This window comes from Dendrobates tinctorius, unplaced genomic scaffold, assembly GCF_039654945.1.
Source record: "Dendrobates tinctorius isolate UK_male_01 unplaced genomic scaffold, ASM3965494v1 ptg000323l, whole genome shotgun sequence".
Classification (NCBI taxonomy): Eukaryota; Metazoa; Chordata; class Amphibia; order Anura; family Dendrobatidae; genus Dendrobates; species Dendrobates tinctorius.
Window position 1 is genome coordinate 1,187,008 of NW_027361990.1, and position 13,870 is coordinate 1,200,877.

General features: G+C 46.4%; 1 protein-coding gene across 1 annotated transcript; it reads right to left on the minus strand.

The window, feature by feature from the left end:
• Positions 1-12,079: 12,079 nt before the first annotated feature.
• On the minus strand, positions 12,080-13,454 carry LOC141074087 (vomeronasal type-2 receptor 26-like). Its single transcript, XM_073561602.1, has 3 exons — positions 13,281-13,454; positions 13,068-13,191; positions 12,080-12,984 (listed from the first exon to the last, which is right to left on the minus strand). The coding sequence occupies exons 1-3, from the start codon at positions 13,452-13,454 to the stop codon at positions 12,080-12,082; spliced, it is 1,203 nt and encodes a 400-aa protein (XP_073417703.1).
• Between the last annotated feature and the right edge of the window lie 416 nt (positions 13,455-13,870).

Here is a 13,870-nt window from a genome sequence, read left to right on the forward strand (position 1 = left end):
AAAAAACAAAAAAAATACAAAAATACAAAAAAAAATTATGGATTAATTCTCCCTTGCCTGTTCCACCCATACAGCCAAGTCCACCTCTTCCTCCACATGGACCTGTGCTTTCTGGTTATATTACTAGTTTTAGTTTTGTAAATTCTAGGTTTTATGTCAGTTCCATAAAAAAAAGAAAAAATGCAGTTAAAAAACCCATAAAACCCCGCTTTACAGACATTATCATTAGAGTTGAGCGAAACGGGTCGAAAAATTTCAAAAGTCGCCGACTTTTGGTAAAGTTGGGTTTCATGAAACGAAACCCGACCCTAGGGTGAGGTCGACCACGAGCTCGGCGACTTTAGCGCCAAAGTCGAGTTTCAAAAGTTTGTTTTCCGCCCTTTTTCAGCCAATCAGGATCCACGGACACTGTGGGCAACGTGATGACATAGGCAGGGGTCACCACCATCTTTGAGAAGGGCATGCAAGTGATTGGCTTGCTTTGGGGGGCGTCACAGGGGGTATAAAAGGGCGTGCATGCCGACCGCCATGTTACTCATGCTGATCTCAGAATAGGGAGAGCTGCTGCTGCTGATGATTCTGTAGGGAGAGCGTTAGGCAGGGAAGAAGACACCAAAAACTGCTTCTGCTGCTAGCGATTTTGCCTGTACAACACACCAGTCACTGTGTGTGCAGTGCAAGTGGAGGCTATATTTTGCTGGATCAGCTGTGTTGGTTGTTAGGCTGCCTTATAAGGCTTCCTGATAGCTGCATTGCTGTTTTCCCACTGCTCTGCAAACTGCTTTTTTAAAAGCAATCCAATTTTTTTTTGTCCTGGTGAGGTACTGAGCGTGCATTTTTTCACACCATACAGCGGTGTACGCTCCTCTCTCAGTACCGTGTAACGGCTGTTATCACGGCCACAGTGAAGCTATCTGTGTGTGACTGTAAGAATAAGTCGAGGACATGTTCCGTTCTTACAGAACTCCACCTTCTAGTTTTGTCTGTTTTTCAAACAGTTAAGTATATTTGCTGTTTGATCACATTCAAAACTATAGAGAGACAGCGTGTCAGTCCGTATACTTAAAAAACACGGAGCTTGACAATTTTACGGACACCGGACAGCGGTGTACGTGCACGCTCCTCTCTCAGTACCGTGTAACGGCTGTTATCACGGCCACAGTGATGCTATCTGTGTTTGACTCTGTAAGAATAAGTCGAGGACATGTTCCGTTCTTACAGACCTCCACTCTAGGGAGATTCCTATTCTGCCCAATTCTATATACACCTTGTAGTTTGTCATACACTAGCCAATTTATGCCTGTGACATAGCGGTGTGATATTCACTGGGCCTCACACAATCCAACAGTGTCCACAAGTGTGTTCAGAAATTCTACATCTCCCCTGTCCTATAGTGACATTTTTCACACCTGCGACATTGAGCCTGTGACATAGCGGTGTGATATTCACTGGGCCTCACACAATCCAACAGTGTCCACAAGTGTGTTCAGAAATTCTACATCTCCCCTGTCCAATATACACCTTGTACCTTGTTTTACATTACTATATAGTTTGTGGGAATTTGTGTACATTTTTACCAAAAATGAGGAAGGCTGGTGGAAGAGGCTGTGGAATTGGGCGGGGGTTGCCAGCTGGTAATGATGGTGTTGGTGGTGGATCTGATGGTAGTGGCAAAAGGAAAATAGGACCGAATGCAGGAGGTGTTGAGCCTGCATCATCGTCTGGCTACACAAGGCCTCGAAGGCTTAGTTTTCTAGGAGTTCGCAAACCGCTTTTAAAGCCAGAGCTTCAGGAAAAAGTTTTGGCTTACATTGCTGACTCATCCTCCAGCTCTATCGCCTCCTCTTCTGAAGTTGTAAAAAATAAAAGCACTGAGTCGTCATTGGAGGCTCATGTTCATGAACCACACCTTTCCTTGTGTCCTTCATTTCAACCAAGATTGAAGGATGACGCAGGCCATACAACTGATTACTCCATGGAGCTGTTTTCACATACCATGCCTGGGTTATCAAGTGAAATGGTGAATTACCCAGGCCAAGATGAATCTGACATGGAGTGCACTGATGCACAGCCACTGATAGATGATTCTGCTGGTACATTCACTCAGAGCACTACATTGTCCTCGCAGTGTAATGAGCCAGATTCTGACCCTGATGAGACTCAGGTTCCCCTTCCCGCATACTATACCACCATACACGGTGACACAGAGGAAGGTGCACATGACATTGAAGAGGAGGTGATGGATGACCCAGCTGTTGACCCAGATTGGCATCCATTGGGGGAAGAGGGTGCTGCTTCCAAAGCTCAGATGAGGAGGAGGAGCATCCACAGCCGACATCGCAACAGCTGTTATCTGGCAGGCCCGGAGCACTCCAAAGACAGGTTCCAAAAATCAAAAGAGTTGCTGGACAGCTTGTCCAGACGGTCAAAATAGCACAGCGTGCTAGGCCGCAAAATGTCTTCCAAAGTAGGAAGAGTGCAGTGTGGCACTTTTTTTAACAAAATCCTCATGATCAGGCCAAGGTTATCTGTAAGAAGTGCGCAAAGACCTTTAGCCGAGGGAAACATCTGAAAAATTTGAATACCAGTTGCATGCTTAGACATTTAGCCAGCATGCACTTGCAAGCGTGGACACAACACCAAACCTCAAGTACCACATGTGCAACTGATCACAAAGAAGGTAGTCAGCAACGCTACATTGTTTCCCCCACTGTAAGCCCACCGGTTAGCACAGCAGCAAATGTTGAGGTGTCGTTGCAAGGCCAAAGCAGTCAGGGAATCCCACTGTTATATCAACGAAAGACTGAATCTAGGCCATCAGAAAGAACACCAACTCCATCACCATCATCAACCCTCTCTCAGTCCGCCCTGTCCACCGCTAGTTCCACCATATGCAGCTCTCAAGTCCAGCTCACCCTCCCAGAGACTATGAGTAGGTCAAAAAAGTACTCTCTCATCCGCGTACACTGGGTTTGAACGCCCACATTGCCAAACTAATCTCGTTAGAGATGATGCCCTATCGGTTGGTGGAATGCGCAGCTTTCCGCGAACTCATGGCCTATGCAGTACCACGCTATGACCTACCCAGTCGCCACTTCTTCCCTCGCAAAGCCATCCCAGCCCTCCACCATCATGTGAAAGACCGCATTGTCCATGCACTCAAGCAGTCAGTGAGTGGAAAGGTGCACCTCACAACAGATGCATGGTCCAGTCGGCATGGCCAGGGCCGTTACGTGTCCATCACTGCGCACTGGGTTAATGTGGTGGATGCAGGGTCCACAGGGGACAGCGGTGGTGGGACAGTGCTGCCTAGCCCACGGTATAGGAAACAGTTGGCTGTAGGCGTTTGACCCTCCTCCTCCTCCAGAAGCGAAAGCTCATCCACAGAGCGCAGTCGTATGAGCACTCCATCTGCAGCTGCCACTGTTGCACACAAGGTGTCCCCCTATCGAGCAGCTAGTGGAGAGCGTCAGCAGGCAGTGTTGCAGATGATGTGTTTGGGTGACAGACACACCGCGGAGGTGCTGGCCGAGTACTTTCAGCGACAAACTGAGTCATGGCTGGGCAGTATACATCTTGAGGCAGGCAAGGTAGTTAGTGATAACGGCCGTAATTTTGTGGCAGCCATAGCCCTTTCAAAACTCAGCCACATACCTTGCTTGGCTCACACCTTGAACCTGGTGGTGCAGTGCTTCCTCAACAATTATCCGGAGTTAACAGCCCTGCTTCAGAAGGTGCGAAGACTGTGCGCGCACATCCGCCGGTCACCTGTACACTCCATTCGTATGTAGAAGCTGCAGCGATTGCTCCACCTTCCCAACCACCGCCTCATTATCGACATTGCAACAAGGTGGAACTCCACCCTGCACATGGTTGAGTGGCTGTGCGAACAGAGGCAGGCCATAATGCATTTGTTGGAGGATACACGGCCAGGCACTTTGAGAGCAGACATGGAGTTGACAGGTGTGCAGTGGTCGAAGCTGAAAGACCTCTGTAAAGTCCTTCAGTGTTTTGAGGAATGCACATGGCTGGTAAGCGCAGACGACGCCATCCTAAGCATGAGCATCCCACTTATGCGTCTGCTCATGCAAACTTTGACGCACCTTAAGGAGCAGGCGTCTGCAGCCAATGTTGACGAGGAGGAAGAGGAGGGAATCCTTGATGACATTCAGCCATTGTCTGCTCAGGGACCTCTCCTGGACGAGGTGGAGGAAGAAGAGGAGGAGGAGGATGATGATGGGGATGATTACTTAGGGGAGGAGGATGCATCTCGTGGGGCAAGTGAAAATGTTGGCGTGGCAAGGTCTGGTACTTGGTTTGTGCGTGACTGGAGGGATGTGGATTTGCCAGAAAGTGCTCCTCCAACCAGCACTCGCAGTGCATCATTGACACCGGGATCATTGGCCCACATGTCAGATTATGCCTTGCAGATCCTAAAAAGGGACCCCCGCATTGCCAAAATGATGAACGATGACGACTACTGGTTGGCCAGCTTCCTGGATCCACGCTATAAAGGCAAATTACAAAACATCATGCCACAGGAGAACCTTGACCTAATATTGGCTAATAAACAAGCAACTCTGGTAAACCGGTTGGTTGAGGCATTCCCAGCACACAGCAGCGGTGATGGTTCTCACACGAGCCGTACGGGCCGGGGGCAGCTTGGCAGAGGTGTTCGTGGTGCACACAGCAGAAGTGGCGTTGGAGACAGGGGTTTCATGACAATGTTGTGGACTGGTTTTTCAAGTACCGCTCACACAACTGGTAATACTGCATCGATGGAAAGTGACAGGAGACAGCAGTTGTCAACTATGGTTACAAACTACTTTTCCTCCCTTATCGATGTTCTCCCACACAGGTCATTCCCCTTTGACTATTGGGCCGCTAAACTGGACACCTGGCCTGAATTGGCACAATATGCCTTACAGGAGCTCGCCTGCCCAGCTGCAAGTGTGCTATCGGAAAGAGTCTTCAGTGCAGCTGGATCAATCCTGACAGAAAAAAGGACCCGTCTGTCAACCCAAAATGTGGATGATCTAACCTTCATTAAAATGAACCATGCATGGGTTTCCAAGGATTTTGTCCCACCTTCCTTTGATGACACATAGGTTGCCAGAAAAATGGCTTGCTTTGTTCCTCCTCCTATTCCGCGAACTTGACCTATTTCGCCTTTTGCAGCAGCAGAATGTCCCACATCAACATATGCCACTTTGTAAACCGCCCTAACTGGGCTGCCCCCCCATGGCCAGGGTCACCACCTAGCGCACGAAACCGTGCGAGTGCCGTTGCCTTGGACAGGTGGGTAGGCTGACTCTTGGGCGCGGGCACTGGCACAGGGTCCCTCATAGTGCAATCAAGTGTCTCTGACGGTGGTGGTGCACACCCGCCGTCAGACACACCGCCGTACTATGAGGGGCCCAGTGCCAGTACCGACGCCCACGAGTGTGCCCCCCTTGCTTGGGCAGGGCCCCCGCATTTGCAATGCTTACCTCTCCCTGCTCCTCCGCTGTGTAGTCTGGGCTGTCAAATCCTTCACTGGGACTGCCACTACAAATTGATTCAACTGAAAGATGATGGTTAAGATGTAGCTATGCCCTGTCCTGCTGGCCGGGCTCTAGCTCCAGATGATCAATGGCTTCCATTTCTTATGGACGTCGACTCACAATGACATGCAGTGGTGGTTTATCATCAGCTTTCACAGTTTTCCTACTCACAAACGTGTGACATTCCGGCGCACATTTTAAAATGTGCCCTCTCATGCCAATCAAATAGAATCGCCTACTGCCTGTGGCTTCTGTCTTTTGCACTCCAAAGTTACGTTACAGATCATGATAGCCAGTGAGCACCATGTTTACATCGCTCCCTGTGATAAAAATTTGATTGAGTTGAGTAACAGTGATGGAATCAACGGAAGTGCGATACAGCAAGACTTTATTCACAAAAAAATGTTTTCACTGTCTCAACACACAAATTAATTGAGGGTCAGCATCGCCTATGAGAATTGTGACGGAAGTTTTTCCCGTGAATAGTAATTCCTAGATTCCTGCAATCACTAGCCTTTATGTCAGTAATTGTATGCATCTCATTTCCTATTGCGGAGAGGCTGGACTGTATTACTGAGACAGAAATATATATGAAGATTTAAAAATAACACCAAAAGTATATAGTTGTGTACGCCTCAAATGCATTTCCTTTTTTTCCACTTTTTAGATTGCTGTGTAATCCATACTGAGAACACGGAGCTTTTACATGTTTAAACTATGCTATATATACCTGCTATCCAGTGATAAAGTACCCTTTCTCAACTTTGTACAATCTGGTCAAATCCATACTGGGCCTGAGAACATCTGAGTCTGCCTCCTGATCTATAGACATATATTTTTAATGTGTAAACTAGGCTACATATATACGTGTTATCCGGTGAAACTGTACCCTTTATCAACTTTCTACAATGTTGTTGAATCCATACTGGGCCTGAGAACGGCTGCCGAGCTGTTAAGCAAGCTACAGCACCTGTGGTTTGGACACGTAATTTTTTCAGGAATGACGGTTAGGCCTAACTTCGGAATTGCGGTTGACCTGAACTTACTGGGAAATCATCATTCGTTCGTGGGGAATAATCTGAATCCCAGATCCCCATCACTAACGGAGTTCAGCAGGTTATCTGCACCTGTAAGCGGCAACAGCTGGTCCCTTCAGTGTAGCATGCATGCAGCCCTGGACATGTACGGGAATGCTAGACCTGTTATTGCTCGATCTCACGTGCCAGAGCCGTGCTTATCCCTCTAGTAAGCTTGACGCGTACTGCGGGGGCATGCCGGAGTCTCGGTTGTTAACGGAATAAAGCTGAGAAATCACTAGCACAACTACAAACACACATACCACATCACACACAGAATCGACAAAGCTTTCAAAGTGTGCATCTTTTCTTTAGGTGGCATGGTTGTGGTTTCCCGGGTGGAGTCCAATTAAGCCACAGGCTCCACTCCTGGTGGTGCCCTTTTGAACATTCCTTTAAGGTTCAGCTTTGCAATCATACTGCCCCCGGAAACCAAAAACTTTGCCTTCATGGACGCTGTTTGGAGGTTCGTGGAAATAACGCTGCCCGATCAGCAGTTGGCATATGGGTCGCCCTCCCAGGGCTGTGGGGTACTCGTACCGGGCCGGTGTCAGTGGGATGTGTCACAGCAGCGGTGACCCGGACGGTGGCCCTGGGCGCCCATGTAAATGGCGTGGTATAATGGTAAAGAGTTTATATAGATGGTTTGACGCCAACTGTGGTGTTCGGCAACATAGATGTTAGGCCGACGCTGCATGCAGATCCTCTGGGACTGATGGTGTTGTGCAGCAAAGATGGTGAAGCTCCCCACAGGTGGAGCTGGAGTCCCAGGGAAGTGTAGATGTAGTGATGGGGGAAAGGCACAGGCGGTGTAGGTGCTGGTACCCAGATGTAGCGGTGCTGGAATAACTGTAGGACACCAGAGCGTGCAGTTCCAAAGCTTTACTCACAGTCTGCAGGTTACACAGATGCCTGCCTCCGTGCTGTGTCCTCCGGGTCAGGACCTCAGCCAACCTCCGGGACCAAAATGGAAAGCTCCCTTCCAACACTCCGCCAACATGTACCTTCCTGAACGTCTCCTTTCTAGCGCTTGTGGGGGAAGCACTCACAGGACCGTGGTTCACTGAAGCGCCTCCTGTCTAACAGATGTTCCTCAGACTTTACTTGTATGGCAGACAGCTGTAGCCTTTTCCTTCTGGCTCCCACACGTCGATGCTGGGGCCTCCGAGCCTTAGTTGGGTACAGAGCATTTATAGCTGCTACTTCCCCCGGTTTCTGCTGCAGGAACGTCAGTGTCCCTACAAACTCGGAGACCGGAATCGGGACCATGCGCTCCAGCTAGGAGTGAGCCTTAACTCTGCTCATCCTCCAGCTCCCCTTCTCACATCCACACAGTTCCCCTTCCCTACACAGAGTGCCCTAACTTACCTCCTCCCGACCACAGAGAGCAGCTCCTCAGCAGTCAGGTTTAGACGTCTCCCTGCTAGCCTGCAGTGGGAAATGTGTTGTGTGTTGGTTTCACTGCTAGAGAGATCCTTCGTTGCTCCCAAGCTTGACAACACACTCCCTAGGAGGAAGGTAATGCCACAGTGGTGACCGTACTCTTGGGGATGCCACAAGTGCACTGAGGCCCAGCCACTTCTGGATGATGCTTCTGGTACATTGACCCAGACCACTACATTCCCCTCGCACTCTACACTGCCAAAATCTGACCCAGAGGAAACTCAGGTTCCCCTTCCCACATACTATACCACCTTACAAGGTGACAAAGAGGATGGTGCAGATGAAAGTGCAGGTTCCTTGAACAGGTGGGTGGGGCATACTCATGGGCGATGGCACTGGCACAGGGCACCGCATAGTACGCAAAAGTGTCTCTGCCGGTGGGAGGGCCTAAACAGCCAAGTGCAGTGAGATGGAAGATGGGGACGACAAGGAGTTCAGAGTAGTGCAGGGATTCCCTAGCAAGGAGACTTATGTAATTGTTTTCAATGTTGGGACAGCAATTTTTGGGGAGCACTATACTCTGGTGAATGATATATGGGGCCCACCATACACTGGAGCATTCCAAAGGAGGACATCAGACACTGGAGCAGCATTTACAGGGCACATTATACACTAGAGCAGTAGAAATGGGGCCCATTATATATGGAACATTATTTGGGCCCATAAGACAGTGGAGCTTCATCCATTGGGACCAACATATACTATAGCATTATGTGGAGCTCATCATATACGGTTTGAAACATTATATGGGATCAATGATTCCATATGGAGAAATATATGGGCCTCATTACTCTGTATAGCGCACTAAGCGCTGGCCATAATACTGTATGGAGTTATATACTGTCCGTTTTTGGAGGTATTGGAGAATTTAAAATGGATATCAGTCATGAGATGTAAGAAGTGAAGTATTTTTCATTGTACTATACTGCTATTTCTCTGCCGTATCGGAGCATCATGAGTTGTGGTATGTGTTAAAGGGGCGCTCTTTCGCCCAGGGCCCACGAAAACCTGGAGCCAGCCCTACCCCCCCACAACTGTAGCCAAATAACTCCCATTTTTCAGTGCGTAACTAGTATTATGAAGTAAATTAAGGTTGACAAGCTTAAGTAATAAGAATTGATGCTTTTGGCATTCAAATGGGCACTGTAGGTGTGTTTCCTGTCCTCCTCTCACTGCCAACTTTAATTCCCCATTGACTTACATTGGGTTTCATGTTTCGGTCGGACCCCCGACTTTTCCCTATAGTCGGACGATTTTGCTCAACCCGACTTTTGGAAAAGTCAGGTTTCATGAAACGAAACTCGACCCTAAAAAAACCAAAAGTCGCTCAACTCTAATTATCATCACTTTCCCTATTGGGGCTCACAATCTGATTTCCCTATCAATATGTCTTTGGATAATGGGAGGAAACCCACGCAAACACAGGGAGAACATGCAAACTCCTTGCAGATATTGCCCTTAGTTGGATCTGAACCCAGGATCCCAAAGGCTGCAAGGTTACAGTGCTTACCACTGAGCCACCGTGCTGCCTTGCCTCTTCCACCTATACCGTCACATCCTCCTCCTTCTCCACTTGGACCTGACAAACAGTATTAGGTTTTGCATGTGCGCACTTTTCCAAAAACACTCTCTGTGTACTTTGCACCTGTGTCTGTGATAGTAATGTGCTTGACCAAAAGTTTTTATAATTTTTAACTGTGCAGGTGGGAGTGATGTGCGTCTAAAGATATTTTTCTACTCTTATGCAAGCATGTCTGTGAGAGCACTGTGCTAAAAGCCGCTGTGTGTATTCTGTAACCCATATCTGTGGGAGGACTGTGCTTTTAAACCGGTGTGCGCACTCTGCAAGCCTGCCTGGGGGCCTTCTGTGCCCTATTGTCTGAGTGTGACATTTTTAATCAGCTCCTCTGGGGAAAATGTGGAAACATGCTCTGTGGGTGAAATTTGTTATCAGCTTCTGTGGGGGAAATGTGAACACATGCTCTGTGGGGGAAATTTGTTAATACCTTATATGGTGGCACTGTGCCCAAAAGCCTCTATGTACTCTGCAGCCATATCTGTACGAGTAGTGTGCCAAAAAAGTAATTGTACTCTAGCTTTGTGGCCGGACCTAATGCTCATCAAAGGATTTAACTACTCCTTCCAATTACTTTGCCTCAAAATTGCTATGCATGGCTATTCTGTCTCTCCACATCTATTGCTGTTTCAGGTGAGAAGCGGTTAATGTGCTTAACTGCTGCATGCCTTGGATGGGGTACACGTTTATCAGGCTGCCTCTCCGGAATAGAACCATGCTTCTCTGTTACATGTGTGCACTCTGCACTCCGCCTGTGGGTAGTTTTAGATTGAATGGCTGAGAGTGCCTCCAGCTCCTTCACTTTGTGATCCATTGGGTCCCCTCTTAAGTTTGGCCCTAGTTCGAACAAGGAAGAAAATAGAAACGGAGTAAAATTCCATTATCTCGAGCTGAAGTATTCAGGTGTGGTTGCTGACTTTGAACACTAATTTTTTCAAGGCAAACACTTTGGGCCTACGGGACCTTAAGGCAACAACAATGAAGAGGCGTTCCAAGAAGGGTACCAGGGGAGGCTACTCTCAAGGAACTATGCCTATATAGTACAGTATATGTGTTCAAGAAAATAAGTGATGGTCTAAAGAACACACACAATAGGGGACAGTCCCCTGCTTGCAAAAAATGTATATACAGTGGGTACAGAAAGTATTCAGACCCCTTAAATGTTTTCACTCTTTGTTTCATTGCAGCCATTTGGTAAATTCAAAAAAGTCAATTTTTTCACATTACTGTACACTCTGCGCCCCATCTTGACTGAAAAAAAACAGAAATGTAGAAATTTTTGCAAATTTATTAAAAAAGAAAAGCTGAAATATCACATGGTCATAAGTATTCAGACCCTTTGCTCAGACACTCATATTTAAGTCACAAGCTGTCCATTTCCTTATGATCCTCCTTGAGATGGTTCTACTCCTTCATTGGAGTCCAGCTGTGTTTAATTAATCTGATAGGACTTGATTTGTAAAGGCGCACACCTGTCTATATAAGACCTCACAGCTCACAGTACATGTCTGACCAAATGAGAATCATGAGGTCAAAGGAACTGGCCAAGGAGCTCAGAGGCAGAATTGTGGCAAGGCACAGCACAGATCTGGCCAAGGTTACAAAAGAATTTCTGCAGTAATCAAGGTTACTAAGAGCACAGTGGCCTCCATAATCCTTAAATGGAAGAAGTTTGGGACCACCAGAAGTCTTCCTAGACCTGGCCATCTAGCCAAACTGCACAATCGAGGGAGAAGAGCCTTGGTGAGAGTGGAAAAGAAGAACCCCAAGATCACTGTGGCTGAGCTCCACAGTTGCAGTAGGAACATAGGAAAAAGTTCCACAAAGCGTGGCCCGACGGAAGCCTCTCAGTGCAAGACATATGAAAGCCCTCATAGAGTTTGCTAAAAAAAAACACACGAAGGACTCCCAGACTATGAGAAATAAGATTCTCAATAAGAGCCCTAACCTAAACCCAACTGAGCATCTCTGGAGAGACCTGAAAATGGCTGTCCGCCAACGTTCACCATCCAACCTGACGGAAAGGAGAGGATCTGCAAGGAAGAATGGCAGAGGATCCCTAAATCCAGGGGTGAAAAACTTGTTGCATCATTCCCAAGAAGACTCATGACTGTACTAGCTCAAAAGGTGCTTCTCCTCAATACTGAGCTAAAGGGTCTGAATACTTATGACCATGTGATATTTCATTTTTTTCCTTTAAACAATTTGCAAAAATTTCTACATTTCTGTTTTTTTTTCAGTCAAGATGGGGTGCAGTGTACATTAATGAGAAAAAAAAATGAAATTTTTTAAATTTACCAAATGGCTGCAATGAAACAAAGAGTGAAAAATTTAAAGGGGTCTGAATACTTTCCGTACCCACTGTATATCAACATTAAATGAAATATGTACAAAGTAATAAAATGAGACGTAAATCTACAAGGATTGAATCATGTCCACTCTCACGCAGTCCGGCTCAATATATAGGACTTTGTATTTTGCTCGGGTCTGCAGAAAATTATGTAACATTTAGGAAAAAATATGAAACCCGACAGTCCAGCGTTAGAGGTCAGGATGGCAAATATCTCCACGGCCACTGTGTATTTGCCTCTAGTGCTGAGATAAGCCGGGATCATGACTATCCAGACACTGCAGAACACCAGCATGCTGAAAGTGATGTACTTGGCCTCATTAAAACTGTCCGGTAATGTCCGGGCTAAGGAAGCTGTAATACAACTAACAGCAGCCAGAATCCCCATATAACCCAGGACAGAGTAGAACCAAATATCAGAGCCTTCATTACACTGAACTATGATCTTCTCAGTATAAGAGTGTGTGTCCAGCTCCCGGAAGGGGGGACAGAGGGTTACCCAACTCATACAGATGACCCCCTGCATGGAGGAGCAGATCAGGAGCACACAATTCGGGAGTTTTACTCCAGTCCATGTTCTCCACACACTTCCAGGCTTGGTGGCTTTGAACGCAATGTAAACTATTATGGTCTTTGCCAACAATGCAGAGATGGATATTGAGAGTAGTAGTCCAGTACAGATCTGACGTAACATGCAGGTACCATCAACAGGACGACCAAGGAACAAGAAGACACAGAGGAAGCTGAGCATGATGGAGACCAGGAGAATATAGCTCAGGTTCTTGTTGTTTGCTCTCACAATTGGAGTGTCTTGATATCTAATAAAAATCCCCAATATTACTGCAGTCACTGTAAAAAGTAAAATGGATCCCAATAGAGTAATTAGTGGTATCCCATGATCAGAGTAAGAGAGAAATTCTAGCAATTTGGGGACACATTGGGTCTTGTTCTCATTGGACCACTCATGGTCAGGACATCTCCTGCAGTTTTCATTGTCTATAGGAAAGAAAATACGAAATATCACAAAATATGACTGAATTTGTGACCGAGGCTCAGGTGTAGGTAGAAGTAGTACCTACCAGAAGTGTTTGATATTTCTCCTTCAGAACAAGGAATACAGCCATAACAGCAAAAATAGATTGTATTTCCTGGGACTTTTCTACTTCCTGGTAGACAACTTTTTGTACATTGGGACTTTGGTTTCTAAATTCAAGAGACACAGTTTTTCTTAATTAGAAAATGTATCAAATATAAAGCCTTAACCCCAAAGTATCACTGGGATAATACATTACCTCATTGTTAATGGTTTTCCACTGAATTAAACTGTCGTTGATGGAGAAGGTTGGCAGATTTAGGTTATCTAATATTTCAGGTGAAATGTGACCAACAACGCTCGAGTGCAAAGTTTGATTGACTATAATGTGGTTATGGATTTGGTAATCGTCTAAGAGTTCTCCATACTTCATGAAAACCCTTCTATCAAAAAGATTCAAATATTTCAAAGTTTGCAATATCTATGGATTGAAATAAAATATATATAACCACACATTTGAAATATAACCAGCAGCAGCCATGAAAAGCCTAGAAAGTGACCTACCTACACATATATAGATATGTCCTTCCTCTTAGCTCATGATCCCCCAAGATGAACGGCAGAAGACGAGCAGCTTTGAACATAACATGATTTTGTGATACTATCAGGAGATATTTAATGCTCTATGTGTCAATATGTGGCCACCCAGTCGTTGTGATGTGGGTTTCAGAAAGTCAATAGTTTTGTCAGCATGGCCCAATGATGTATTGAATGTGTGTAATGAGAAAGCCCTTAAGAAAAGTTCGCAGGAATTTGAGGGAGTGCACGTCGGAATGGTAAATTGCGATT